Source organism: Lycium barbarum, chromosome 9, assembly GCF_019175385.1.
Source record: "Lycium barbarum isolate Lr01 chromosome 9, ASM1917538v2, whole genome shotgun sequence".
NCBI lineage: Eukaryota > Viridiplantae > Streptophyta > Magnoliopsida > Solanales > Solanaceae > Lycium > Lycium barbarum.
In genome coordinates, this window is record NC_083345.1 from 19113214 (window position 1) to 19141179 (window position 27966).

General features: G+C 35.3%; 4 protein-coding genes and 1 long non-coding RNA gene across 9 annotated transcripts; 3 read left to right on the forward strand and 2 right to left on the reverse strand.

Moving 5' to 3' along the window:
• Window positions 1-1131: 1131 nt before the first annotated feature.
• LOC132610960 (histone H2AX-like) lies at window positions 1132-1781 on the reverse strand. The gene has a single exon (XM_060325371.1). The coding sequence runs from the start codon at window positions 1711-1713 to the stop codon at window positions 1279-1281; it is 435 nt and encodes a 144-aa protein (XP_060181354.1). The 5' UTR covers window positions 1714-1781; the 3' UTR covers window positions 1132-1278.
• A 3407-nt stretch (window positions 1782-5188) lies between these two features.
• LOC132610878 (histone H2AX-like) lies at window positions 5189-5875 on the reverse strand. The gene has a single exon (XM_060325277.1). It carries the CDS (start codon window positions 5794-5796, stop codon window positions 5368-5370), a length of 429 nt encoding a protein of 142 aa, XP_060181260.1. The 5' UTR covers window positions 5797-5875; the 3' UTR covers window positions 5189-5367.
• Window positions 5876-12817: 6942 nt separating this feature from the next.
• LOC132609319 (uncharacterized) lies at window positions 12818-18489 on the forward strand. Of its 5 annotated transcripts, XR_009570801.1 has the most exons (7): window positions 12818-13528; window positions 13610-13732; window positions 13967-14172; window positions 14800-14848; window positions 15740-15818; window positions 17010-17113; window positions 17223-18232. It is a non-coding gene; the product is annotated as an uncharacterized LOC132609319 (long non-coding RNA). The 5 variants fall into 5 exon arrangements; XR_009570803.1 differs by adding an exon at window positions 18328-18489 and having other exon boundaries at window positions 12819-14172; window positions 17223-17388; XR_009570802.1 differs by having other exon boundaries at window positions 12819-14172; window positions 17223-17388; window positions 17496-18232.
• Window positions 18490-21818: 3329 nt separating this feature from the next.
• Window positions 21819-23261, forward strand: LOC132611723 (protein VAPYRIN-LIKE-like). The gene has a single exon (XM_060326107.1). The coding sequence runs from the start codon at window positions 21819-21821 to the stop codon at window positions 23259-23261; it is 1443 nt and encodes a 480-aa protein (XP_060182090.1).
• A 3024-nt stretch (window positions 23262-26285) lies between these two features.
• LOC132611724 (agamous-like MADS-box protein AGL86) lies at window positions 26286-27431 on the forward strand. Its single transcript, XM_060326108.1, has one exon. The coding sequence runs from the start codon at window positions 26286-26288 to the stop codon at window positions 27429-27431; it is 1146 nt and encodes a 381-aa protein (XP_060182091.1).
• The last annotated feature ends 535 nt before the right edge of the window (window positions 27432-27966 follow it).

Sequence of the window (27966 nt, forward strand, 5' to 3'; positions counted from 1 at the left end):
TATTTGTATATTGTAGCTATATTTTCATATGTTATACAACTTTATAATTAAAGTTTAAATATTTACTGACTAACAGCCTAACAGCAAGTCAGCAATACAGAATAGTGTTTTTCATATACATATATATGTATAACTTACATATACTTATATATATGTATAACTTAATATATATATACTAAATATATGTATAACTATATATACTTATATATAGGTATAACTTAATATATATACTATATATACATATCTACTATATATACTATAAATACTTAATATATATACTTTATATACTATTTTTTCTTTATATACTATATATACTTATATATGTTTAAGTATACTATATAACTTAATATACTTATAAGTATATTCTTAGTATATTTTAGGTATATTCATAACTTAATAAAAGTAAAAATATGAACACAAGTAAATAGAAGAAAGCTCAATGAGCCATATATTTTATTCATTTTTGGATAACATTTATTTGCAAGTTGTATTTTTTTTAACTTGCAAATAATACATGAGTTATACAAAAATAGTACAATAATAAAATCACCAATAATAAAATAACTCTTTCGTTTTTTTTTTTTTTTAATTTTTACCGGTTTAACCGGTCCGGTTCCGGTTTCCAAAATATTGGAACCGGACCGGTAAACCATTACACGGTTAACCGGAACCGGTTCTACCGGTTCCGGTTTAACCGGTCCGGTTACCGGTTAAAACCGGTAAGGCCAAACCGGTTGCCACGTTTAGTTGTTCCATTTGTATTGGCATTATCGTGTAATGTTACCAAATACTCCATTATTCCGCCTATGCCAAAACTCATTTATTGTAGATAGAGAAAAATGCAAAGGAGATGCAATTCAAGAAATTGCCTCATTTTAGGCAGGGCATTAGGAAGGATATTTTTTCTCTGGAGAGTTTGCGGAAGGACCAAAACATGCCCTTAAAGATACATAAAACACCAATAAGTAAAACTCCACAGACTTGTAATATACAAAATCTTATTCAAATCTATTTCAATTTCATAGCGTTGTGAGAGACCATTTTGATTTGCAGATTCTTCATGATTATTTTGCCAGTAGTTATGATTAAAACTAGGAGATAAAAATAGAAGCAAGAGAAACTAGAAATCAGTTCAAGCAATCATAAGAAATCCATTAATTTTGTCTTCACTAAATTCTACATACTTCAACATGAGGAAATAAACTTGCCATTAACATAGAACACTTATGAACAAAATCAAAAGTCACTACTCAATCTCCTAATACAACACCTAGAAATCTAGAATTCCTGTGAAACAGATCCAATTCCATCTTTCCCCTTGCTAATCTTTTTAGGAAGCAAATTCTGATGAATATTAGGCAAAACCCCACCATTAGCAATCGTAGTAGATCCCAACAACTTGCTCAATTCCTCATCATTCCTCACAGCAAGTTGTATATGCCTCGGAATAATCCTATTCTTCTTGTTATCTCTCGCAGCATTCCCAGCAAGTTCCAACAACTCAGCAGCCAGGTACTCAAGAACCGCTGAGAGATAAACGGGCGAACCTGACCCAACACGTTGAGCATAACGACCTTTTTTCAAGAACCGAGCAATTCGACCAACAGGGAATTGAAGACCCGCTTTTTGTGATCTTGAGATTGATTTTGATGCTTTTGAGGTTTTTCCTCGACCACCTACTCCTACGGATTTTGTTGCTGTTGTTGAAGCCATGTTTGGCGGTATGTTTTGTTTTGTTTACTTGAATTTGAATTTGCTTTGGCGGTATGTTTTTAAGCGTTGGTGTTCTGTGTTTATATAGAGTAGAGGTGAAGAGTTTGATTAGTTGGTTTAGGTTCTGCACGGATTGCCAACGTGGCATCCTTTTTTTTTTTTTTTTTGTGGGTCTTCTCTGCACATAGTAATTTGATTGGCTACTGGGATTGCCAACCTGGCATCTTACTTATGAGTTTTACTGAGATCGCCAGTCTGGCATCTTAAATAAATTTTAAGTTTAGATTTTTCAAGACAAATCTTTTTTGGATATATAGTATATGTTATGTGCATAAAATATGGAGTTGGAAATAATTTTTCTTAAAAAAATATTTACAAAATTAATTAAACAAAAAAATATTTACAAATGAATACAATGAATTTTATTTTTTGTAATCAATATTTGCGTGTACTTGTTAATTTTTTTAATGCAAAATTCAATGTTTGGGGGTGTATTTTGAAGGATATTTTTTTTATATACAATCGATTTTAAATATAATAAAGTGAATATAATGTAAAAGTAGCTAGAAATGAATACAGTTGACTTGAATACAGCGAAATGTGACTCAGCTGAATTTTGAACACAATTCGAATTTTGAATACAATTTATTGTAGCTACGAAACGTAATTAGCTAAAGTGTAGCTATGCCTAAAAAAAAACCTAAAATACAGTCATTTATGTAAGTTCCCCAAAAATATATCATAAGGACAAATTAGTTAAATTATAATTCTTATATTAATATAGCTATAGCTAAGTTAAAAGGAGATTAAAATAAGATAGGTAAGCATAGCCCCAAAAAGGTAAGTTAAACAAAATCAAACTTAAGGGGAGGTTGATGTAGTTATTCATTTAACTTTTTGGCTATAATGACACTGTTGATATATCATTCTAACTTGAGTAACCTTCTCGATACAAAATAAATATAAGTGACTTTGTTAGTGAATTTGCTCAAGTTGAATGACCCTTTAGGGCCTGTTTGGAAAGTCACCCAGGTAATTGGAATTGGTGTAATTACAAAGTTTGACATGTTTATTTGACCAAGTAATTACACAGTTAGGTGGGGAATTTTGTGTAATTGAGAGGGTGTAATTACACTCTCCAATTCTCAAGGGGGGTTGAGAATTGAATGTAATTACACCCTGTAATTACAGGGTTACTTTTTAGTTTGTTTCTTTTTTGTTTATTTTAATTTCTTTGTATTTTTAATTTCTTTTTATTTCTATTATTTTTATTTCTTTTTTATTTTTACTTTTTAATTATTTTATTATATTTTTTTATATTATGTATTTTTCATTTCCTTTCTACCCATTCCCAACCTTTACTTCTTGTGGTTCCATGTAATTGTTCGTATTTTTTATTTTTTTTTATTTTATTCATTTAGCATAACCGTGTTATTATTCTAATTTTTGAAACTACACCTCTTAATATTGGAAAGAATGAGTCATTAACAAACTTGGCATATAACGAGTGACGTTATTATAGTAGAATTTTACTGTGAATGAGGTTATAGACTTATATTTTCCCTTTCTTTTGAATGATTTACTTAAGTTACGTTAGAACTTACTTATGTAATGTTGGAATTTGACATAAGAGTATTATGTTAAACTTTTTCTTTTGGATTTAGGTTATATTTTCAATTTTAAGTTGTTTGCTTTCACTTTGCATGTTGTTTATTTTTCACTTGCATTTGATGGATTTTTTGTGTCAAACATTTGAATAATATTATGACATTATATTTATAAATATTATATTTTTGTCAAACATCCAATCCATAACGTTCTCAAGAAAAAAAAAGTCTTCTTTTAAGTTTTATAATTAATTAAAATTAAATACTATTAATTTGAAAAATATATATCCATTATTTTTTTACAATATTAGTTACAAATATAGGATTATTAATTAATATATTTTCAAGAAACAATGTGTTATTAAATAACTAATTTAATATCATTTATAAAGGCAAATATTTTTTAACTATTAATTTTAATTTTTTTATAATTAAATTTTATTTTTAAATTAAACTAACTGTGTAATTACACTTGTGCAACCAAACAACACGCTTGTAAATACAGTACTGTAATTACATTATGACAAACTAACAGGTCGTTGTAATTACATTACCGTACTAGGCTGTGTATTTACTATCCTAGTAATTACACCAATTCCAATTAACAGGTGGCTTTCCAAACAGGCCCTTCAGTTATTCACTCTAGCCTTATCCTTCAATATTTCACAAATAGATTAGTCATGCTAACCCGCAATCTCACTGTGTATTCACACTCCGCTGTTCTCTTAATTCACAGACTAATAAATCCACAATAGTGTTTTTTTTTTTTTTTTGGTTGAAACGAAGACTTTTATAACCTGAAATGAAATACAGGATTGGGGAGGATATGATTGTATATTTCTTAAATAACCATAGTGATTAATTGCACCTTATATTTTTTTGGAGCTCCGTTACTGTTATGTGAACCTATATAGTCCTAAAATTTAGTGGTTTAGAATGGATTTTCATTTATGTTGAAAGTGCTAAAATCTAGATTAATAAAATACAGTACTTGGGTATTGCTTAAACGATTTGGCTTCCGTTAGTGTTTTCTATAGTTAGGTAGCTTTAACTTGTTGCAAAATTCTTTTGGATATGGAAATCAAGCCATTTGTATTTATCATGTTATATTTTTCTAAATTGTAACTTTATATTGTAGATGGAGGTAATACCAAAAATGCCCTTAAAGATACTTCCTCCGTTCACTTTTATTTGTCCACTGTAATAAAAATAATTTTCATTTTTACTTGTCTACTTTAGCATTTCAAAGTAAGATAATTTTTTTCTCTTGTTTTACCCTTAACATTAATTACTCATTTTTAAATATTCTCTTCATACCAATTAATATGAATATTATAATAAAATATGCATATACTTCATTTATTAAATCTTACGAAGATGCAAAAGTAAACAGAGGGAGTAAATAAAACGCCAATAAGTAAAACTCCACATACATGTAAATTGTTATACAGAATCTTATTCAAGTCTTTCAATTTTCATGGCGTTGTCAGAGACCCCACTTCGATCTGCAGATTCCTCAATGTTGCTAGTAATTATGATCAAGGGCAGATTTAGCTAATTACATGGGGGTTCACAGGAACCCCATGTATTGCCCGGATTCTGTATTTGTATTGAAAAATCCAACAAATATATAAAAACTACAACTTGGAACCCAATAACAAAGTGTGTTGTTGGCAAAAAAAGAATTCTTAAAGCATTGCTTCTTTTGGTCAAGGATTCAAATTCCTTGGTCACCTATAGGTTTTTGTTTTGCCTCTATTTTTTAAATTTAAAATGAATTGGAACTCACAAGCATCAAATCCTAGATCCACCTCTATTATAATTAAGGTTAGGAGATAAAACCAGAAGCAAGAGGCACTAGAAATCAGTTCTTCGAGCAATTATAAGAAATCTATTAATCTGTCTTCATTAAATTCTACATACTTCCACAGAAGAAAATGAGGAAACAAACTTTGTCATTCACATAGAACACTTACCAACTAGTCCAACTAATTAACACTAAAATCAAAATTCACAACCCAATTCTCCTAATTCAACACCTAGAAATCTAAAATTCCTGTGAAACAGAGCCAATTCCATCTTTCCCCTTGCTAATCTTTTTAGGAAGCAAATTCTGATGAATATTAGGCAAAACCCCACCATTAGCAATAGTAGTAGATCGCAACAACTTGCTCAATTCATCATCATTCCTCACAGCAAGTTGTATATGCCTTGGAATAATCCTATTCTTCTTGTTATCTCTCGCAGCATTCCCAGCAAGTTCCAACAACTCAGCAACGAGGTATTCAAGAACCGCTGAGAGATAAACAGGTGAACCTGACCCAACACGTTGAGCATAACGACCCTTTTTCAAGAACCAAGCAATTCGACCAACTGGGAATTGGAGACCTGCTTTTTGAGATCTTGAGATTGATTTTGATGCTTTTGAGGTTTTTCCTCGACCACCTACGGATTTTGTTGCTGTTGTTGAAGGCATGTTTGTCGGTATGATTTTGTTTTTGTTTTTGTTTTCCTGAGTTTGAAATTGCTTTGGCGGTATGTTTTTAAGAGTTGGTGTCTGTGTTTATATAGAGTGGAGGTGTTGAATGTGATTGGGTCTTTTAGGTTTCACAAGGATCGCCAACGTGGCATCCTTTTTGTTTTTTTCTTTCTCTGTACCTCTTTTACTTAAATTTGATTGGTTGTTTAGTTTTTTTGGGATCGCCAACCTGGCATCCTATTTCTGAGTTTTGCTCCTGAGTCCTGGCATGTGTTTTTTGGAGAAAATGACAAAAATGCTCTCTTTGTTTGAGGGTACGTTCAAAATAGTCCAAGTAAAGTTTTAGTAGGCGTTTGGCCGTAGAAACCAAAAAAAAAAAAAAAACTTTTTTTGAAATTTTGGAGTTGGAGTTATGTTTGGCCATAGTTTTTGAAATTGTATTTTTTGATTGAAAGTAGTTGTTTTGGTTGTGAAAAAAGTGAAAATTTTGAAAAACAAGTTTTTCTTGTTTTTGGAATTCCGGAATACAACTTCAAGTTGTATTTGGAATTCTTATGACCAAACGCTGATTCTGGAAAAAAGTGGAAAAAAAAATCGAAAAGAAGTGAATAATTCTTATGGACAAATAGGCCCTTAATCCTTTTAGGTTTTTCTCTATTCAATGTTGGAATAAGGCATATAAGAACCTTCTGAATTATGGCGAAATTATCAGTTACACATCTAAATTATACGAGGATTCTATTACCTCTTAATTTATTTTTTCCATATTATTTACACTCCGAAACTATTCGAGGGGGCTATGGCTTCCCTGAACTATGGCGAAATTATCAATTACACATCTAAATTATACGAGGGTTCTATCACCCTTGAAATTAATTTTTCCATATTATTTACTCCTAAATTATGTGAGGGTGCTATGACTCCCATGAACTATGCGAGGGTTCTATTGTTAGTCTTAATTTAAATGTCAATATTGCACTTGTTTTGACTATTAAGATGATGTTATTGCACATTTAAGTGAACTTTTGCACTGACTTTTATATCTATGAAGCTGCATCACTCGTTTTTATATCTATAAATTTATTCTTGATATTTTCCACAGGTTCCTTCGTTTATAAAGCTGCCATACTTTTAAAGTTGTTATTTATGTTTCCTTCATTTATTTGGTGTATAGGACTTGCAATTTGTTGTTCGTATTCATACCATTGGATCAAAACTAGACCAAACATTCACCAAAAACTGCATCAAGACAACAAAAACTAAAAAAAACCTGCACTTAGACGACAACAAAAATTGGACCGAAATAATTCAAGGGTTCAAATAATACGGAAAAATTTAATTCAGGAGAAGGGGGTTATAGGACCCTCACATAATTTAGGGATGTAAATAATACAAAAAAATTAAGTTCAGAAGATAATAAAACCCACACATAATTCAAGTGTGTCGCTGACAATTTTACTATAATTCGGGAGTTTTTATGCCTTATCCCTTCAATATGTGACAAATTGTATCTATTAGTCATGCTAACCCCAATGCGTATTCACACTGACGACCCTCGCTCCGTTGTTCTCTTAATTCACAAACTAAATCCCACAATGGTTTTCATCTTTGAGCCAAAAACATAAAAGACAATCAAAACTAGCATTTACCATCAAATCCATACTCTTCGACAACTCCAGATTGGCGTACTGTACAAAAATTCACACCCACTTTAGATGCTTTCTATTTCGCGTGTCACTGTTCAATTCTACAAATCTTCCCTACCTACGACCAATTGCTTCAAAGTCTCCTATTGAAACTTACACTTATCCACCTCCAACAACAATTACAAATTACAAAAAGAAAATAAGAATAGAAAAGGAAGAGATGATAGATTGATATTTTGTATACTCTGTGTAACGCTGATTATACGATGAATTTATAGTATATGTATGTTTGAGGTCTATTGCGGTATAATATCTTTATATTATTTGATATTATTTGGTAGCATATTTGTACGGAGATAATTACCATCTATTAGTTAGTTTCCTTGTTTCACTAATTACCATATATTGGTTAGTTTCCTTGTTTCACCAAATTACCATATATTGGTTAGTTTCCTTGTTTCACTAGGATCTTAGTTTCCTTGTTTCACTAGGGTTCAAGATTGTATCCTATATATATTCTCTCTGGGTGAATGAATGAAACAAGTCAAGATTGTATAGTTTCTACATGGTATCAGGTCACACGTTTTTTTTTCTTCTCTTCATCGTAAATTTCCATGGCCGGTGACGTCGTACCTCCTCCACCACCATCCAAAATTGAGTCTAATTCTCCCTATTTTCTCGGTCCTCAAGACCGACCCGGGGACTATATCACGCCTACTCGTTTCAAGGGCGCATCAAATAACGCTGCCGTCGGTCAGCACTTTACTTCCGATCAATGGAAGGCTATTACGGGATTTTTTGGTAATGCTACAATTCCCGAAAATCGCTTGAATGGTAAGTTTGATGTTTTTTCTTGGATTATTGACACTGGTGCTACTCATCATGTTACCGGTGAGAAATCTTGGTTGTTTGATGTCCATACTGTTGATTGTCCTGTTGGTTTGCCTAATAGTGAAAAGGTGTTTGCTTCTTTGGAAGGTTCTGTTCGAATGTCAGATAAAATCACCTTACATCATGTCCTTTATGTGCCTTATTTACGTTGCAACTTACTCTCCGTCCCCCAACTTACTGATAATTTACATACTATTGTCTCTTTTAATTCTTATATGTGTGCTATTCAGGACCCACTGACGGAGCTGATTGGAACGGGAGTTAGGAGGGACGGACTATACTATTTTAGCAAACCGGACGTGGTGCAACATGTGTCTACTGTCATGGTAACGTCCGCATTGGAATTGTGGCATCGACGATTGGGGCATCCTTCCGAGAGAGTAGTTAAGTTGCTTCCTCATGTCAGTAGTGATAAGAGTAGTTTAGCAAAGGATTGTGAAGTGTGCTTACGTGCTAAGCATCCTAGAGACAAATTTCCTTTAAGTGATAATAATGCATCTAGAATATTTGAGAAAATACATTGTGATTTGTGGGGCCCATATCGCCATGTTTCGTCGTGTGGAGCTCGTTATTTTTTAACAATTGTTGATGATTTTTCCCGAGCTGTTTGGATTTACTTGTTGGTTGATAAAACATAAGTGTTTCCGATGTTTATGGCTTTTGTTGCTATGGTTGATCGACAATTTAATCAAACAATTAAAGTTGTACAAAGTGATAATGGTACAGAATTTAATTGTTTGATCGATTATTTTTCCGCCACTGGTATTTTGTTTCAAACCTCTTGTGTGGGTACTCCGCAACAGAATGGGAGGGTAGAGAGGAACCATAAACATGTGTTGAATGTTGCGAGGGCTCTCAGATTTCAGGCCAATTTGCCTATTTTTTTCTGGGGTGAATGTGTTCTTGTTGCATCTCATCTCATAAATCGTACCCCACACCCAAATTGGAAAATAAAACACCTTTTGAAATTTTATTCAATAAACCTCTTTTTTTTTATGCTATTCATACTTTTGGGTGTTTGTGCTTTGCTCATAATCAAAAAACTCAGGGTGACAAATTTGCTAGTCGGAGCAGAAAGTGTTTGTTTGTGGGATATCCATTTGGTAAGAAGGGGTGGCGGTTGTTTGATCTTGATACGAAGGAATTTTTTGTCTCTCGTGATGTAAAGTTTGTGGAGGATGTGTTTCCTTTTGCTTGTCCGGAAGATGTTAATATTTCGTCTAGTTTTTTTGATGAGGGTGCTGAAATTGATCGTGATTTTATGGTGTACGGGGATGAATTAGGGGGCGAAGTTGATAGTTCGGAGGCTGCCGAGCAGCAGCCGCAAACCACTGCCCAACCAGCGCCTGCTGGCAGCCAGGCCGAGCTGCAGCCAGCGGCCACTGTCCAGCCCGTTAGGAACCCAGCGAGGCTGAGCGGCTGCCAACAGCCACTGTACAGCCCGCTGGGAACCCAGCGCCTGCTGGCAGCGAGGGGGAGCAGCAACACCATACCCCAGTCACGAATGTGGAAGGTGGCTTGGGGCGTGGTTTTCGGGAGAAATTTCCCTCTGTTGTGCTTCGTGATTATGTGACACACTCAGTTTTTGCTAATAGTCCGTCCCCTACAACTCCTGTTAACAATCAATCCTCAGGTACTCCCTATCCTTTGGCACACTATATTAATTGTGACAATTTTTCTGTAAATTATCGTAAGTTTCTTGCAGCTATTATTTCGGGTAAGGATCCTAAGACCTTCAAAGAAGCCATGAAACACGAAGGTTGGAGACATTCAATGAAAGAAGAGATACGTGCATTGGAAGACAATGGTACATGGACTTTGGAACATCTTCCTCCGGGTAAGAAAACACTTGGTAATCAGTGGGTGTACAAGATCAAGTTTTTGTCAAATGGAGATGTGGAACGGCTCAAATCGCGCTTGGTTGTGTTGGGAAATCATCAACAAGCGGGGATTGACTACAATGAAACTTTTGCTCCGGTCGCCAAGATGACTACTGTTCGAGCCTTCCTAGCCATTGCAGCATCCAAAAATTAGGAACTTCACCAAATGGATGTTCATAATGCCTTTTTACATGGTGACCTTGATGAGGAGGTGTATATGAAGCTCCCTCCCGGGTTTGAAAGTCCAGATCCTACGTTGGTGTGTCGTTTGCGCAAATCGCTGTATGGGTTGAAACAGGCCCCTAGATGTTGGTTTGCAAAATTGGTGACTGCTTTGAAAGGGTATGGTTTCCTTCAATCTTATTCTGATTATTCTCTTTTTACATTTACTAGAGGGAATATTCAGATTAATATCTTGGTTTATGTTGATGATCTTATTATTTCTGGGAATGATTCTGCTGCACTTGTAACTTTCAAAGCCTATTTGAGTGATTGTTTCAAAATGAAAGACCTTGGGTCTCTCAAATATTTTTTGGGTATTGAAGTAGCTCGTAGTTCATCAGGGTTGTTTTTGTGTCAACGCAAGTATACTCTTGATATTATCTCTGAAGCAGGATTGTTAGGTGCAAAGCCAAGTGGGTTCCCTATTGAGCAAAATCATAAACTTGGCCTTGCAAATGGAGATTTGTTGTCAGATCCGGAGGTCTACCGTAGATTTGTCGGGCGTTTGATTTATTTGGGGGTCACTCGACCGGACTTGGCATATTCTGTTCATATTTTGTCTCAATTCATGCAAGAACCCCGGATTGAATATTGGGAAGCGGCCTTACGAGTGGTCCGTTATTTGAAAGGCACCCCAGGACAGGGTATTTTGTTACGTGCCGACAGTGAGTTGATTTTGCAGGGATGGTGTGATTTTGATTGGGCGGCTTGTCCGCTTACTCGTCGTTCGTTGACAGGTTGGCTAGTATTTCTAGGTCAATCTCCCATCTCTTGGAAGACAAAGAAGCAGCACACATTTTCTAGATCTTCTGCAGAGGCTGAATATAGGTCCATGGCTGCGGTCACTTATGAGTTGAAGTGGCTGAGAGGTCTGTTGTTGAGTTTAGGTATACAACATCCCAAGGCGATCAAATTGTTTTGTGATACTCAGTCCGCTTTGCACATTGCAAAAAATCTGGTTTTCTATGAACGAACAAAGCACATTGAGGTAGATTGTCACTTTGTTCGTGATGCAATTAATGAAGGTTTGATTTCTCCGTTACACGTTTCAACATCTTCACAATTGGCAGACATTTTTACCAAAGCTCTCGGCAAAACTCAGTTTGACTTCTTGCTTTCCAAGTTGGACATTTTTTATTCCCATGCTCCAACTTGAGGGGGGTATTGCGGTATAATATCTTTATATTATTTGATATTATTTGGTAGCATATTTGTAAGGAGATAATTGCCATATATTAGTTAGTTTCCTTGTTTCACTAATTAACATATATTGGTTAGTTTCCTTGTTTCACTAGGATCTTAGTTTCCTTGTTTCACTAGGGTTCAAGATTGTATCCTATATATATTCTCTATTGGTGAATGAATGAAACAAGTCAAGATTGTATAGTTTCTACAAAACTCAATATATAATCTATGGATCAACGATGCATAATCGATATGTAATTAGTGTAAATATTGTAGGATTAATGATTATATATTGATTATACTTTGAGGACGCAATGATTATACACGGACACTGAGAATTTTTATACACTGACACTGAGAATTTGATATTCTTGGTAATTGTTGTCCTCGACATAAATCAACATACAACGATCCACATCTACAAATTGCCAAATTTGATCTTCACCAAGTTCTTCTCCCAACCTCATAAGCCCTAACACTCTGTTTGGATGGTTGTTTCCCGTGGTTCATTAACGTACAGTATGGTCTGATACAGTATGGTGTTGTATTGTATTATAGTGTATTAATGAACACAATGTCTGGATAGACTGTATCATTTGTTGTGGTTCAATAACACACTACCAAAAAATGGATAATTTGCGAAGGTTGAAAGTTGCAATTGACGGAGGTTTTAGCCTCCGCTAATTGCTAAAAGAGGCTAAAACCTCCGCGAACTGCAACTTTCAACCTCCACAAATTATCCATTTTTTTGTGTGGCATTTGTATTGTTTGGTTTGACTGTATGACACTGTATAATAACTTGTAAGTTTACTAAAATACCCTTAATTCTTAATTAGAAATTAGTTTATATATATTAATAAAACTCAGGTATCACTACTAAAAAAACAGGATTTCCCGACCTCAAAAAACCGACCTCATTTGAGGTCGGAAAAAAACCGACCTCATTTGAGGTCGGAAAAAAACCGACCTCATTTGAGGTCGGAAAAAAACGACCTCATGAGGTCGGTAAAGTCGTAATATTTATTTTTCATTTTTAAAAAAAATAAACCGACCTCATGAGGTCGGTAATATTATACCAAAATTTGAAAAAATGATTTACCGACCTCAGAAGATCGGTATTCTTTTAAATTAAAAATAAAATTATTAAATATACCGATGTCACGAGGTCGGTATAATTAGTCATATAATTAAAACAGATCGCACAAATAAACATTTCTCTCTCTTTCCTCTCACCTTTTCTCTCTCTAACCCTAACCTAATAACGCCGTCGACGTCGCCAGCATTCCTGCCAATCACCGTCGTCGCCGCGGCTCCTACCCAGTCCCGCAGTTGCCGTCACTGTCGACGGCGAAAAATTGGAGATATGCTTTCTTTCTTTTCTTGGCTAAGAAATGACATTGAAAAAAGAGTTTGCCTAATATTGTTTCTGATTTATAAAGTGAATTCCTGTATTTAGAATTAGAGTTATAAGGAATTCCACAGTATTACTACCTGGATACTGTTAAGTATGCGACTGCGTATTGGGTTTGAATGTGATAAGTTTTCCGTATGACTTAAGACTTTTATCAAGAGTGTGTTTCAACAGTTTGAATGCCTTGTGAATGTTCCTTGCAGTGACTGATTTGACAATATAGTTCTTGCTTATCTTTTTGTATAAAATAAGGAATAAATGCCTAAAGCTATGAAGAATATATTCCCCACTATGTGACAAGGTGGGAATATGGTACCCATTTATGACCAACAATACATACAAGCAGAATAACAGGAAAAGGCAAACGGAGTTGTCCATATAAGTTGAAGCATCATGGGTTGAGTAAGGATTTCGCGTCACCTCACTAAACTGACTCAGTTAGTCCAATAATCCTCGCAATTCTGCTTTTATTGGGCAAGTTGCGTTGCAGTTTGGTACTCAACTATGCGACTATTGATCCTTACTTCCTTTTTTTAATACTCTGAATAATATTGTTAATGCTTTTCTGAGGATAGGTAAAGAGTTGCTTGTAGAGATGGTTGGAGAAACATTCCTTCTGTAATTAATTACTTTTTCTTCTTCTCCTCCTCCTCCGTCGCTGCTTCCATAGTTGCTTGACACATTTGAACTTATAGAAGGTAAAGAGGTTTAAATTTGGGGAGATTGAGTTTTTTTCCTTCTTCTTGTCCATAGTTGCTTGACAACCTGTAATGAATTCTGAATTTATAGAAGTTAAAGCTAGCAGGTAAAGTGGTTTAATCTTTTAGGGAGATTGTTTTTTTTTTTCAACAGGAAATTGATCATGTAGCTTGAAATTACGTAATCTGGTTTCTAATGGGATATTTTACATAATAAGTTATATTTGATTGCAGATATCGTGGATGGAAAAATTTGTGCGAAAGGGAACTGAAATTACTGCTCTTGTTCCAATGGCTCCACCAGCTACTACCGACCTTGGAGGCTTTGAAGTTCCATCATCTTAAGGAGTTCTGCGACCTGATGCAAGCAAATTAAATGTTGGGGTTCTGCATCTGGTCCCATCTTTGGAGGTTTTCCCTCTTTTAGCAGATCCTAAAACGTAAGTGATTAATGAAAGTTGATTTTTGGGCAGATCTTTTGCAATTTTTGTATTGTTCAATAAAAGGTGCAGCTCTTTATTTGAGCTGGTCTTGAATAGTTTCTGGTTGCAATCGTTGTCTGTTTGTACATTCTGGTTATTTTACTTCAATTTCTTATCTCTGGTTATCTTAGTTTCATTCCATCTGTTTGTTTTCTTTGAACGGGCTGTCAGTGTTTATTTATCTTGGTCCCCAGACTTGGTTAGCCTGCAAACTACTGTCATATTAAAAGTTCTAGAAATGCCCCATTTTTGTTAAATATCTTTCATCATGTGTGTAGATGTAGGATTGTACTAAACAGGACAAGTTACTATTTCTGGGACTACTGGTTTGAAAAATATTGTGTTTACGTATTACTATTTCTATAACACTTGTTTGAAGATTATTGCGTTTTTACCGAGTTTTGAATTGCTTTTTAACATATATGAGCCAAATACCATAGATCTCTCAGATCACGGTGAGCTAGAGTAAGTTGAAATTACACGCACAGAACATGCCCTATTTTCTCTTTAATAGCCAAACAAGCCTGCTTCTAGTTTTTGATCAATTTTTTCTTTTTCTTAGACTAAAATTTGGCTGTGCTGTAGGTACTGGTTCACTGTATTATCTGAGCATCTGTCGGACCTTGTTGACAAGGTAAAACATTGACCTATGAATCATGTCAAAATCCTTGTTTTTCAGCCCAAGAAAGGAAGGCTTCAGTATTTTTTTTTTTTGTTGTTGTTGTTGTTGTATCATGTATGTCATCTAGCAAAACAAGCTAAAAAGCAACATATTTTACTCAAGGATGTGCTGCATTGAAAATTGTTCCTGCATTTTAATACACATGCACATTTTCTCATTGACCCACCCAAGAGACCAAAGTAGCAGATTCCAAATGACTCTCTTTTGAGTGTCCTTATAATAAGAAGTAGAGGATATTGCAATGGACTCTAAAATATATGGGTATAAATACCTCAACACCATACTGAAGTTTACCAAATTACCCTAAGGGATAAGTGGAGTATGGATTACCAAGAAATGTGTAGAGGAACTAAATGTTCTTAACCTTGTACATTATCATCTGCAAAATATTGATTCTTTATCATGCCCTGGTATTCTCGTTTATCTCTTCATACACTGCTTCTGATCTCTTTCTGAAATTGCTGCTACAAGTGAAGTTTTTGGTACTCCTACTTTTAATGGCTAGAACAAGTCAATATTATGAGTAACTTTATTTATTCTATCTCGTAAAAAAACCAAGATGTAAAGGTTGACTTGACAATTGTGATAAGGATAAAGCTTGACTTGACAATCTTTCTTGTTCAGACAAAAACTGGGTCTGAGAGGTTTGGATGGAAGATTTCCACTCTCTTCTTGTCCCTGCCATAACCGATCTTTGTATTGTTTAGAACATAAAGGCGAGACCAATGTCATTTATTTTGAATTGTGCAATGTGCGTCACTATATACTTTTTTTCTATATTATCGCGCTATGTCTCCCATATTTTCATGGTTTGAGAAGCGAATCCTTGAATTCTCCGGGCAGTGGCTAGTGAGGGTGGAATTGACGATGCAAAAAGAAGGGGTGATGCATTTGCTCGGGCATTTTCCGCACATTTGGCTAGGTATTATACGTTGTTTATTTAGCTGCTTTTTTTTATTCTGTTGTATTCCCTTTTCCATATCCATCTCTAGATGTTATTTTATAGCAGCCTATTGTTATGTAGGACTTTGAGTTAATTAATCTTATAATAACTTCGTTAATTAATCTTATAATTTTTGTTCTTATGTAGGACATCGAGAGTTCATTTATCTTATATAATATGTTATATACAGTCTATTAGCTTCATGCACCCACTTCCAATTATGCATTTAGACAATGTCTGAAGTTCCAAAATTTGCCCCCTATTTGTACTGGATGTAAAATCTTCACGATTTAACATATAAAATAAATCTACAGTTTAGATCTATCTACTGTAGGCTTTTAATTTTCCTCTCTACTCATTTTAGTTAAATTTTTTATCTTTTAACTATATGAAACTTTTGATACATTATCTTATATAATGCCATCAATGTGTGGATTGGAAAGGAACTTTTTGGAGGAAAAAAAAGAAGAAGAAAAACCCACTCTTTTAATGCAATAAATAAATAAAAAAAATTATCAGACATGTTTAGGAAATATGTCAATGCATAATCCTTTTTCTCACTTTAAGTGATTTTTAAAAAAAATATTTTTTTAAGAAATTCTCAATAAAATTTGAAATGTGATCCTTCGTGCTTTGTCTCTAGCATTCATTTTTCATGATTTAACAGTGTGCAGATCAATATTTAACTTGCATGTTAAAGTAGCAGCGAGTTTGCGGTGCGTTATACTTTTGTTTAGTCTGTCAGTATTGTTTTTTCAGTAAGTAACTTAATAAGGTAATAAGGCTTTTGGAAAAAGATGAAGACACGTATACAAATATAATTGAGTTTATGAATAAGAGGACTATACTGTAACATCAGCCTGCCTTTTCAGTTATTCGTCCATATTGGTTTGCAAATCCCCCCTAGGTCCCTTTCCGCTGCTTCCTCCTAGAAAATAAACAAAGAATTATGATATAAATATTTTTATTCTCTCTTCTGGCATTTCTTTTATGCTATTGCTTACATATATTATTTTAACCGAACTCCAATAGTCTTGTTTTTTTTCTATCTAACTAACAAACAAGAAAAAACAAACTCCCCTCCACCTGCACTGTGTTTTACAGTTATGCTGGGTGGTATATAGGACTTTGATTGCTCAAATTTTGATTTCAATCAACTGGAAATTTCAGATTATAGAGTTTGTTTCAGTCTTGGTGAGTGTTAGCAGTGAAGCTGCTGAAAAGGAGTTGATTCGGCTTGGTGCTGTTTAACGCATCCTAGAATTATTTTTTGAGTAAGTGCTCCGATAGAATTACTAAGTTACTATATTTTTAATAACTTTTGATTTCTGTTACTTGGTATTGTCTAGGTATCTGATTGATGTTACTTGGTATTGGATATAGGTATCCATACAACAACTTTTTGCATCATCATGTTGAGACTATCATAGTTTCGTGCTAGGAGAGTAAGAATATTCAATTTGCTGAACATCTTCTTGGTGACTGTAATCTTCTTGTGAAAATTGTCGAGGCAGAGAAAAATTCAACGCTTGTTGCTGATCCATCCAAGGTAATAATCAAAATTTAGGTGCTTTACTCAACATTCTTAATTTTACTTGCTTGTCCTTCCCAATTTTTTTTAATTCTTTTCCTAAATCTTGGGCTGTGGTGTTGAAGCCTTCTCCAAAACAAACCAGCAATAGCGCCAGTTTCCTGGACCAACTTGACATCTGAATTTAACCTCATCTGCACCAGTTTCCAATAGTTCACTGATGCAAATCTTGGTTTCAAGTTGGTGCATATTATTCCCATATCATTTACTGTGGTTTTTGGGCCAATGAGATAGTAAATATCATCAAATTTGAATAGGTGATTGCCTCTTTTTTCCAAGGGTAAACACACTAGCATTAATATTCAATGGTTCCTCAACACATTTAGCCACAACTGCTATCTCTTGACTAGCTATTGGTGCTACCACTACTTTACTTGCATCAACATCTGCTGCAATTTTTTAAACCATATCTGCATTAATAACAGGTACTAGAGCTTGTTGAGTCACTTGTACTACAACTAACTGCCTGTCTTTAGAAACAATGGGACTCACGTGTCAAACACACAAAGGCATGTTTGAATGTTAATGTTGTGATGGATTTGTGGACTGTGCAAGTGTTTTGTGGATGTTTGCGAGGGGTGAAGTAGTCTAATGTTGTAGACTAACTTAGTGTAGACTAGTTTAATATTTTGTGGATGTTTGCAAAGGTTGAAGTAGTTTAATGTTGCGTTGATGTTTGCGAAGGTTGAAGTAGCTTAATGTCTCTTGTGAATGTTTGAATGACGTTTTGATTCAACTTTGAAGTAGTTTCGAATTGAATTTTGATGTATTGGTGGTTGTAATATATGTGTTTGTTGAAGTAGCTTAATGTTTTATGTATTTGTAGTAGTTTGGTGAATTGTTGGCAGCTATTTGAGCTGATTTTAGTTAAATATAAAATTGTTTTCATCTTGACAGAGGGCAGGTGGAAGAACAGCTAGATCCTACCATTTTTTTTTTGCAGAATACCGACCTCATGAGGTCGATTTCCTGCAAAATTTGCTTAGAAAATGGCAATTACCGACCTCATGAGGTCGGTTTGCTGCAAAATTTACCCAGAAAATGGAAATTGCTGCAAAATTTACCCAGAAACTGCAAATTACCAACCTCATGAGGTCGGTTTACTGCAAAATTTACCCAGAAAATGGCAATTACCGACCTCATGAAGTCGGTTTTCTGCAAAATTTTCCCAGAAACTTCAAATTACCGACTTCATGAGGTCGGGTTTCTACAAATATTTTACAGTATTTGTGAAATACCGATCTCAGGACGACAGAAATCTAAAACAATATATCATATAAATTGCCGACCTCAGAAGGTCGGTAAACTCATATCATTATATTAATAATATTATTAATATAATGTATTGACCTTATGAGGTCGGTACTTTATCTAATTAATACCCGACGTAAAAAATATTATCGACCTCATGAGGTCGGTAATATTTCTGACCCACTATTTTCTGACCTAATTTTGAGGTCGGTTTTGAGGTTGGATTTTGCCCAAAACCGATCTCATGAGGTCGGAAATTTCCATTTTTTTAGGTCGAAAAATCATGTTTTTTTAGTAGTGGTAAAGAATAAATTAGGAACTTTAAAAAATAAGTAGGTATTGAGTGGGGGTGGTGGAGGGGTGGGTGGGGTGAGTTGGGTGGTTTTGGGATGAGGGTGGGGGTGAGTGGTTATGAGGGTGGGGTTGGGTGGTGGTGAGGGGTAGTGGGTGGGCGTGGTGGTGTGAGGTGAGTGGTTGTGGGATGAGGGTGGGGGTAGTGGGTGGTAGGGTGGGGGTTAGTTGTGGGGTGGGGTTGGGCGACGGTGAGGGGTAGTGAGTGGTGGTTGGGTTGGTGGGTAGCAGAGGAGTGGGGTAGTTGGGGTGAGGGTAGGGTGGGGGCTGAGTGGCAGGCGTGGGGGTGGGGTGGAAGGTGGAGGATGGGGGTGGGGGTGGGGGTGGGGTAGGGTGGATGATGGAGCGTGGGTATAATAGAGAAATGAAATACGTAACCACGGAAAAACCACCAAATCCGTGGTTACAAAAATTGGGACTTTTCATGGTTATATAACCATGCGATGAATCACGGATTTACAACAACATACCACATAATTTTAAGAACAATGAAAACAAACATGATTTCATAGAAAATTATACATTAATGAACCATAGGAAATCACCATCCAAACAGGGGGTAAACAAATGTCGATAAATAAAGAACAAAAAAAAAAGTCACTTAACGCATAAAGTGGTATTTCGTTTCATTCAAAAACTCTACGTAAGAGACGAAGACTTAATCCATTTTTTTATTATTTGGCCGTCCATGAAGTTGCTCTGCATGCTATTAGTTGAGCATTTGAGCTGTTAGGATCAAGCATTACATGTTCAAGATTGAGCTGTTTCAATATCTACATAGTAGTTGGCTAGATAATTGATTATTGTGGAATTGAATATTTGGTCATCAAAAAGTGATCATTTGTCGTTTTCTGCCACTGAATTTGTAGAATGAGTCGATGATATATGCTTTTCTAGATTCCCACTAGCTTCATACTGATGATCATGGTCGTCATCTCTGAAATGTCAAAGAAGATGAAGAAATAACATTATAATGAAAGCCATCATCCCAATAGTTTATAATTTAATTGGTTGTTATATGGTTTCTAACAGGGTTTATTAATTTAGCTACATACTCAGTTAAATTTTAACTTTTTAGTTGGATGCTTAAATTCTTCATGAATAATATCTTATCTATGCAAATCACCCCTTGTCACCTTTTTCAAATGTTTTTTTTGGTAAAGTAATAAAATTCATTAGTAAAACATCAAGAAGATGCAAGGTTACAGATGAGAAAAGCTGGCAGGCTTGGCAAAACCTGTAGAACAATCTAAAGATATCCTATCTCTACTGAACTAGAGAAAAGGAGCTGATAAAATCTAGAAAGTTACCCACATTGTTTACAGGGACAAAAAAATGCCAACTAAAAAGACTAACTAAACACCTAGACTTTAGAGAGCAAATAGGAGTTGAGATTCCTTCAAAGCATCTGTTGTTTCTCTCCTTCCATAGGGTCCAAAAAATTACTGCTGGGATCATTCTCCAAATTCTTTTAATGGATTTGTCAACTCTCCAGAGTATCCAGCTAGCATATGCATCTTTGATGTTGAAGGGCATTACCCATTGTAGACCAAGCATAGAGTAGAAGAAAAACCAGAGGCTAGCTGCTGCAGGGCAGTGCAAAAATAGATGGTTGACACTTTCATTGGTCTGCTTGCACATGGTACACATGTTAACAACTATTACACCTCTCCTTCTAAGATTGTCTTGTGTTAGGCATGCTTCCTTCCGTGCATGTCACCTTTTTCAAATGTTCAAAAAGTTTGTTCAATTCTAAAGCTCATTAAACAACGTGAGACTTCAGTAGTAATTACTATAGTAGTTAACATCTAGCAGTGACTAGCGTCCTGGTTTTGGTAGACATTTCTACCTGTTAGAAAATGCATAGTAATTTCACTGCAAATCTCAAATTAAATGTACATATTTATGTTTTTTGACACCACATCTAGAAAGAAAGAAAATAGAAAGGGTGTGCCTGGTCAAAGATATATATAACAATGGAGTAGTTGATCCATCAAAAAGTTGAAACCTGTTTCTAATAATCTATCTTGGGAAGTTGGGATGACGCAGGGCCAAAAAGTTGTCAATATTTTAAATTAAATTTTAGCATATGCCAATTCTTCCAGTGCCTCTGATTCCAAAGTGACAATGACCGTTAGATAGTTTGTAATATATATGAAGTGGGATTATCCCAAAACACAAGGCAAAAAGAGTTTGAAAACATTATATATTAAAAGTCTCGGTATTTTCAGATTTTATTTAAAATCTGAATTTAAATAGACATATCTCTTCATGAGAAGTCATGACTATTCACAGTAGTCACTTTTTTAACTCTATAAGGCTTTCCTTCATGAAGTGGATATGAAAAATCTGTAGGTATAATCTAGGCTTTGCTTGTATTTTCCCCAATATATATACATGCAATATCTATTTAAGGAAAGTCGATTCTTTACGCCTCAAAGCCATTTTTTTCTTCGATTATATTTTACCTATTTTTCCAACAATGACACAATCCTACTCTCCACAACAATCACCTTAAACAAACTACATCTTCTAATTTAGCTTTAGATTATACCATACTACTAAAATATCAGTGCTTATTAAAAGATTATTCAGATGCAAACAATGTACCATAAAATACTCAAATGTACCAACAAATAACATGACATCGCCATCAGCCATCAGCCATTTTGGCATTCATATATTTCCCTAATCAATCATCATATCATTTCATTATTAGAGCAACCCCCATATACAACATACTTCTGAGTTTGCCAAAACTCTTTCATCCCAAAAAGAAAGAAAGCATGGACAGACTTGTTAAGCCTGAATTGGAGGAACTCAAACTATGCTTCATCAGATGGCAAAAGTGTTCTGCAACTTTCATGTTAACAAATCTCATGCACACCATGTCTGTAGCCATTAGTCTCTCTACCACCAAGCCTTCTGTTTTCTCTTTCTCCCATCCCTTTTCCATTATTCCTCCCCTCTCTACTGCTTCCTTCACTCTTTTCTTGACTCATCCTTGTGATCAGCCTCCACTTTCTACGCCTTTGGACACCATTATGATTAAGTCATCTATGCTTCCTACTGGTAAAGCTAGTCAGGATGATCTTCGCCGTCTTTTCTCAAGAATTGGAAAACATATTTTCAAAGATGCCAAGATTCCCATCTCCCTTGTTGGTCCACAAGTTGCAGAGTTTCTTCTTTCACCTAATTCTTCAGTTTCATCTGACACTTTCTTGGATGTCAGTTCACTTCTGCCAAAAGCCTTGTCTTCGTGTGGTGGCTGTCAGCTTGATTCGTTGCTTAAATCTGCTGCCAAGAATGGAAATTCCCACTTTATTTCAGCTCTGGTAGAGGCTGGTGCTGATGTTAATAGAAGGGACTCTGATGGCAAATCTGCTATGTCACTGGCTGTGAAATCTGGAAGTATTGATTCTGTTCAGGTCCTGATTGAGTCTGGTTATACTATTGACAACTCTGCTGATAGGTTTCTGCATGTTGCATCAGCCATGGACCGCGTGGACTTGATGGAGATTCTTTGTTTGGGTTATGCTGACATAGATTTGAACTCAATTGACTTTCAAGGTAGAACTCCCCTTCACATAGCATCGATTCATGGGCATGTTGAGGTGATTCAGTTTCTTGTTTCAGTAGGGAGTGATACAGATATGTTAGACTCTCAAGGTTGGACTCCTTTGCATTTTGCTGCTCACCAAGGCCATTTTGAAGCAGTTGATTTCGTACTAAATCATTCCAATTTTGCAAAATATGCTCTAACAAAACAAGGGAAGACTGCCTATGAGCTTGCTACCGATAAGGGTCACTCCAAATTGTACGATCTTTTACTATTGGGAGACACTTTGCATCGGGCTGCAAGAAAAGGGGATGTTTCTGATATCAAAAAATGTATAACTGAAGGGGCGAATGTGAACGGAAAGGATCAGAATGGTTGGACTCCTTTGCACAGAGCAGCTTTTAAGGGTAGAATTGAAGTGGTAAAGGTTTTGGTAAAACATGGAGCTAAGCTTGATGTTGTTGAAGATTGTGGACACACGCCGCTTCATCTTGCTATTGAGGCTGGACAAAAGAATGTGGCTATGTATTTGATTGCTCAAGGTGCTAAGGCTAAATTTAAAAGCTTTAAAGCTGAAGGAGTGGCTCCACGCGATTTGGAGAATTTCACGACCCATCCTTCACATCTACATACTGCAACTTTATATCATGTGAAGCATGAAAGAGCTTGATTTCAAATTGTGAAGAGACTGTTAATATATCTTTTTGACTAATGCAAATGCTTTGTAAACTCCTTTTGTGTTTTGTATGCAACTTGTATAATCTGAATTGCCTTGAAATACTAAGACCTAGAAGCAATTATATTTTGTTTTTTCTGAGAAAGAAAATTGTTTTGGGACTTTTAGCTCTCAAAGATCTTGAATATATATCTCCAGTAAATATGAGAATTAGAACGTTTGTTGATGATCGAATGAAAGGATATCAGTTGTAATCTTTTGATTTTAAGTGTCAATGCTTGTTTGTGTTTCCGATACTTGGAACCTGAGATGATAATGAACTTGGATATCCACTTATAATCATTTTTTTTGGAATTAGTTATACAATTTAACTATTAAGGGGGATATATTTCTCTTTTGGCACAAGTTAAGTTAACGTGCGCCATCCATGGAAAAAAGAGCTCATATTCGCTCGTAGAAGGCACTAATGGCTCAAGAGAATGCATCGCATGCTGGGAATCAATAGAAGAAGAAGGTAATCAGTCGCAAGAGATGAAGGAAACCACACAACTATCCAACGAAATAATAATCGAGGGAACTGTAGATAAGGGCAATGGAATAGTGGAACCTCAGATCCAGGAGGAATGGTCATGAACCAGGCCTCTAATAGCACTTGGAAGATGTCTTGGGCTGAGAAAGTCGAGGCATCACAAGAACTGAACAAGAGGAGCTCCATCTGGGAAAATTTTGACATCACCAGGATCTCAAATGCAGGGTTTAAGCTCCATTTTGTGGCGCCTGAGATGCATGAGTTACCTGTCTGTGAAATCTATATAGAGGATATAAGTACTGAAATAACATACTGGAAGAATGTTGTAGTTTGTTACGTTTTGGGGGCAAACCCACCTTTCTCCGTCCTGAATGGTTACATTCATAGAATTTGTGGTCAAAACATGGGATTAATAAGGTAGCAATGCTTAAAATGGGATTGTCTTGGTGAGATTTGATACCGAGTTGGGGAAGAATGAAGAAATTCAAGGGGATTTATATCATTTTGATAACAAACCTTTCATTGTATTGGTTTGGAATCCGAATATAGAGTTTACAAGGGAAGAGTTGTAAACAGTGCCCGTATGGGTCAAACGCTAGATTGGATTCCAAAAACTGGAGTCCAAAAGATCTCAGCAAAATCGGGAGTTTGATTGGGAAGCCCCGAACCAAATGTATATGAGAGTGATTATAATCGATAGCATAAATGGATTTCAAATACTGGAGTCCACAGAGTCCTGGATTTTCTGAGATGTTGTACTGGGATTATGATGTAATGACTTTTCTTAATGATCAATCTTTCAACCTAAAAGCCAAGGCCTTCTCTTTTCTTGATACCGAATCTTAATTTACTGACACTAAGAATTGATTTGGAGAAAGAAATTCACAAATTAGGTTTAAATTATGGCCTTTTAGCCGTTAAACTTAATGAGACAAAATTATAATATATGACATAAACACTATGAATTGTTGTTCCTTCTTCCTCTTTGAATTATATAAATAATAGACATTAGCTAAAAAGGATCAGATAAGCTTAAATATTAATCCCCAGATGATTAAAATTTTAGTTACCATGAGGCCTCGAAATCTCATCAAAGTTAGAGGGTGTTTGGATAAGTTTACAAGCTGGTCAAACCGGCTTATAAGCACATTTTAGCTTACCTAGTAAACACCAAAATACTTATAAGTAAAGTTATTATAAGCCAAAATCAGCCAAAAACCATAAGTTGGTCATCATCAACTTATGATTTTTCAGCTTACAAGCACTTGTGGTTTGATAAAGTATTTTACTATTTTATCCTTAATATTTTTTCTAATCTCAAAGTATCTGTCCCAACTTCCTCTCCACTATGTATCCGTCGTTCCTCCTTTTCTTAACAACGAGACTTTTAAATGTATAATTTCTGGCAAATAATTTTAGGGGTATTTTAGTCATTCTAACAAAAGAACAGTTTATCAACACTTTTTCACCAAACACATCAACTGCTTATTAGCAACTTCAGCAATATTATCCAAGCATGTGACTGGTTTTTGTAAAAATTAGTGCCAGCACTTAAACTTTATTAGCTATTTACAATCAGTAATGTTTATTTTCATTAAATAAAAAATTAGTAAGACAATCTGCTCTTCTTCTTGAGTACTTTTCTTAAAATGAATAAAATTTCTCTTTTTCTTTCCCCACTATGTGTAGACGCATCATCTTGGTAAGTGTTTGTGCAATTATTGTCTATTGATTTGCCTCAAAACTAATTTAGATTTTTTTTTTAATGCGAGTCGAGTGACAGGTTGGCGAGTATCAATAGCAAGAAAAATAAATTTAAGCAGGATTTAGTTTTTACTATATGTGAAAGCAACACAAAATTTCTATTAAGTATGGTTTCTGCAAAATTGGAAAAATTTAAAAAGTGTTTCTATGAAGCATTGGCGGCTATAATCATACACACTTCACCATTTAATATTTAATAAATATTTGGAATGTTTAACAAAAGCCATTAAATTTTTGTTTTTACGCATATTCAATATTATCGAAAATTAAAATGTCAAAATTCTTAGCCACTTATAGCTAATTAATTTTTTACACATTTAATTATTTAAAATGCTCGTTTATTTCAATCTTTAGTTTTGTAAATCCATTTTTTTTTAAATATACAATTTTTTTATACTTTCGTGATGACCGAAATTAGACAACAATCACATTTATTAGTATATTTCAAGAGATAATATCTAACTTGCTATCTAGTTCACACCAATTTAATTTCATGCCAAAATAGTTATTGGTTACAATTATGAATCCTCTTAATTTCATGCCAAAATAGTTATTGGTTACAATTATGAATCCTCTAATTCAAACTAATTCAAAATTTACAGAATCTAAATCCCCCTTACAAATAGGAGTCAATCTAGGCAAAGAAACACACAATAACAACAAAGCCATTGGATTCCATATCCAAGCAAACACATTATTCCTCCTCCTCCTCCTCCTATTTAGCCATGAATAGAAAGAAAGTGAGGCTTGCTCTGATTGAAAGTGACACTGAGAGGAAAGCCTCATATAAGAAAAGAAAGACAGGGTTCTTGAAAAAGGCTCAAGAACTCAACACCCTTTGTGATGTAGAAATTGCTACCATCGTCTATAGTACTTACCACAATGAACCTGAGGTGTATCCATCTCATGGTGCTGCTATGACTACCATTAAAAAGTTTAGGGAGCTGCCTGTGACGGAGCAAACAAGAAACATGGTGACACAAGAAGATTTCACTAAGCAACGAATCAAGAAGTTGGAGAACCAAATTAGAAAGGTAAGTAAAGAGAACAGGATCAAAGAATTCACTAACAAAATGTATGACATATTGGGTGGAAAAGATATTCCTACTGATATGCACCTTTATGATCTCAATGATCTGAAGTATGTGATCAACCAAAACCTGAATCAAGTACATGAAGCGATGAAACTGAAGGCAGGCAGAGAGGGTCCCACATCAAATGACCCTCAACCAGGATCGGCGGTTCCTGGTGGGACCAACTTCGAGGGGCCAAGGGTTCCTCTGTTGGTCTCTCATGTGGCTCCAGCGATGGTTCCTAGTGAGACCAACTTAGAAGGCCCGAGGGATCCTCTGTTGGTCCCTCATGTGGCTCCAATGTCGGTGGTTCCTCCAGTGGCTCCAACGGTGGTTCCTTCATCCACTCCTCCTCAAGTGTCACTACTAATGTTTCATCCGGTGGCTACTTCGTGGGTTCCTCCTATAAGCCCGTTGTGGGTTCCTCCTCCTTCTCCAGCTCCCCTATTCTCTTCACAATTGTTTCTCTCAATGGTTCCACCATTGTATCCTTCGATTCCTCAACAAATGGCTCTTAGAAGGGCTCCTAGAGCGGCCCCTCCAATGTCTCCAACAATGACTTCTGCGTTGTCTTCTTCTATGTTTCCACCAATGACACCACCAATGGCCCCTTCAATGAATATTCACTCCATGGAATCAATGCCGATGAGTAGTTACCAAAATTATTCCTATGACATTCCACAGAGTTCTGAATTATCTGAGATGTTGTACTGGGATGATGATGTGATGGCTTTTCTTGATGATCCATCTTTTGACGACACTAATGTTCAAGATCCAAACCACAACAATGATATCTAAGGATTTAGGACCAACGTTCATCTCGTTGAATATTGTTTTTATGTCCATGTTGTCCCATGGACTGTCTGTCTATTTTACTGTTTGCATGTCTATGTTTTTCATAGGACTCTCCACATATATTTCCCTTTGTCCTCATTCGAAGTGTCTATTTGTTCTCTATTATTTCATTTTTTTTTCCTGTCTGTTGTTTTGTTCACTTATTAAATCTATGATCAATACACCTCTATATTAGTATTTTATAATTCACAATACAACAAAATTTGTATTTTTTTTCCCATACCATATCAAATAAGTAAATCAGCAATATCCCCTTGAAACATGATTTCTAAGACTCAAACATCACCAATCTATAGAGAAAAATTATAAACGTGGCCTTTTTTTGGATTTGGGAACGTGCTGAGCGGTCTCTAACAGATTTATGTTGCTAGCCTTTGCGATCAATTACTCGAACGAAACAGAACCAAAAGTCAAAATAATGAGTAATGAACAGAAAGCTGAGAGAATAGAATGAGGTCGTGAGAGGGTAACGAAATAT

Coding starts and splice junctions, on each gene's coding strand:
- LOC132611724 (XM_060326108.1), top strand. CDS start 26,286: ATGAATAGAAAGAAAGTGAGGCTTGCTCTGATTGAAAGTGACACTGAG.
- LOC132610960 (XM_060325371.1), bottom strand. CDS start 1,713: ATGGCTTCAACAACAGCAACAAAATCCGTAGGAGTAGGTGGTCGAGGA.
- LOC132610878 (XM_060325277.1), bottom strand. CDS start 5,796: ATGCCTTCAACAACAGCAACAAAATCCGTAGGTGGTCGAGGAAAAACC.
- LOC132611723 (XM_060326107.1), top strand. CDS start 21,819: ATGGACAGACTTGTTAAGCCTGAATTGGAGGAACTCAAACTATGCTTC.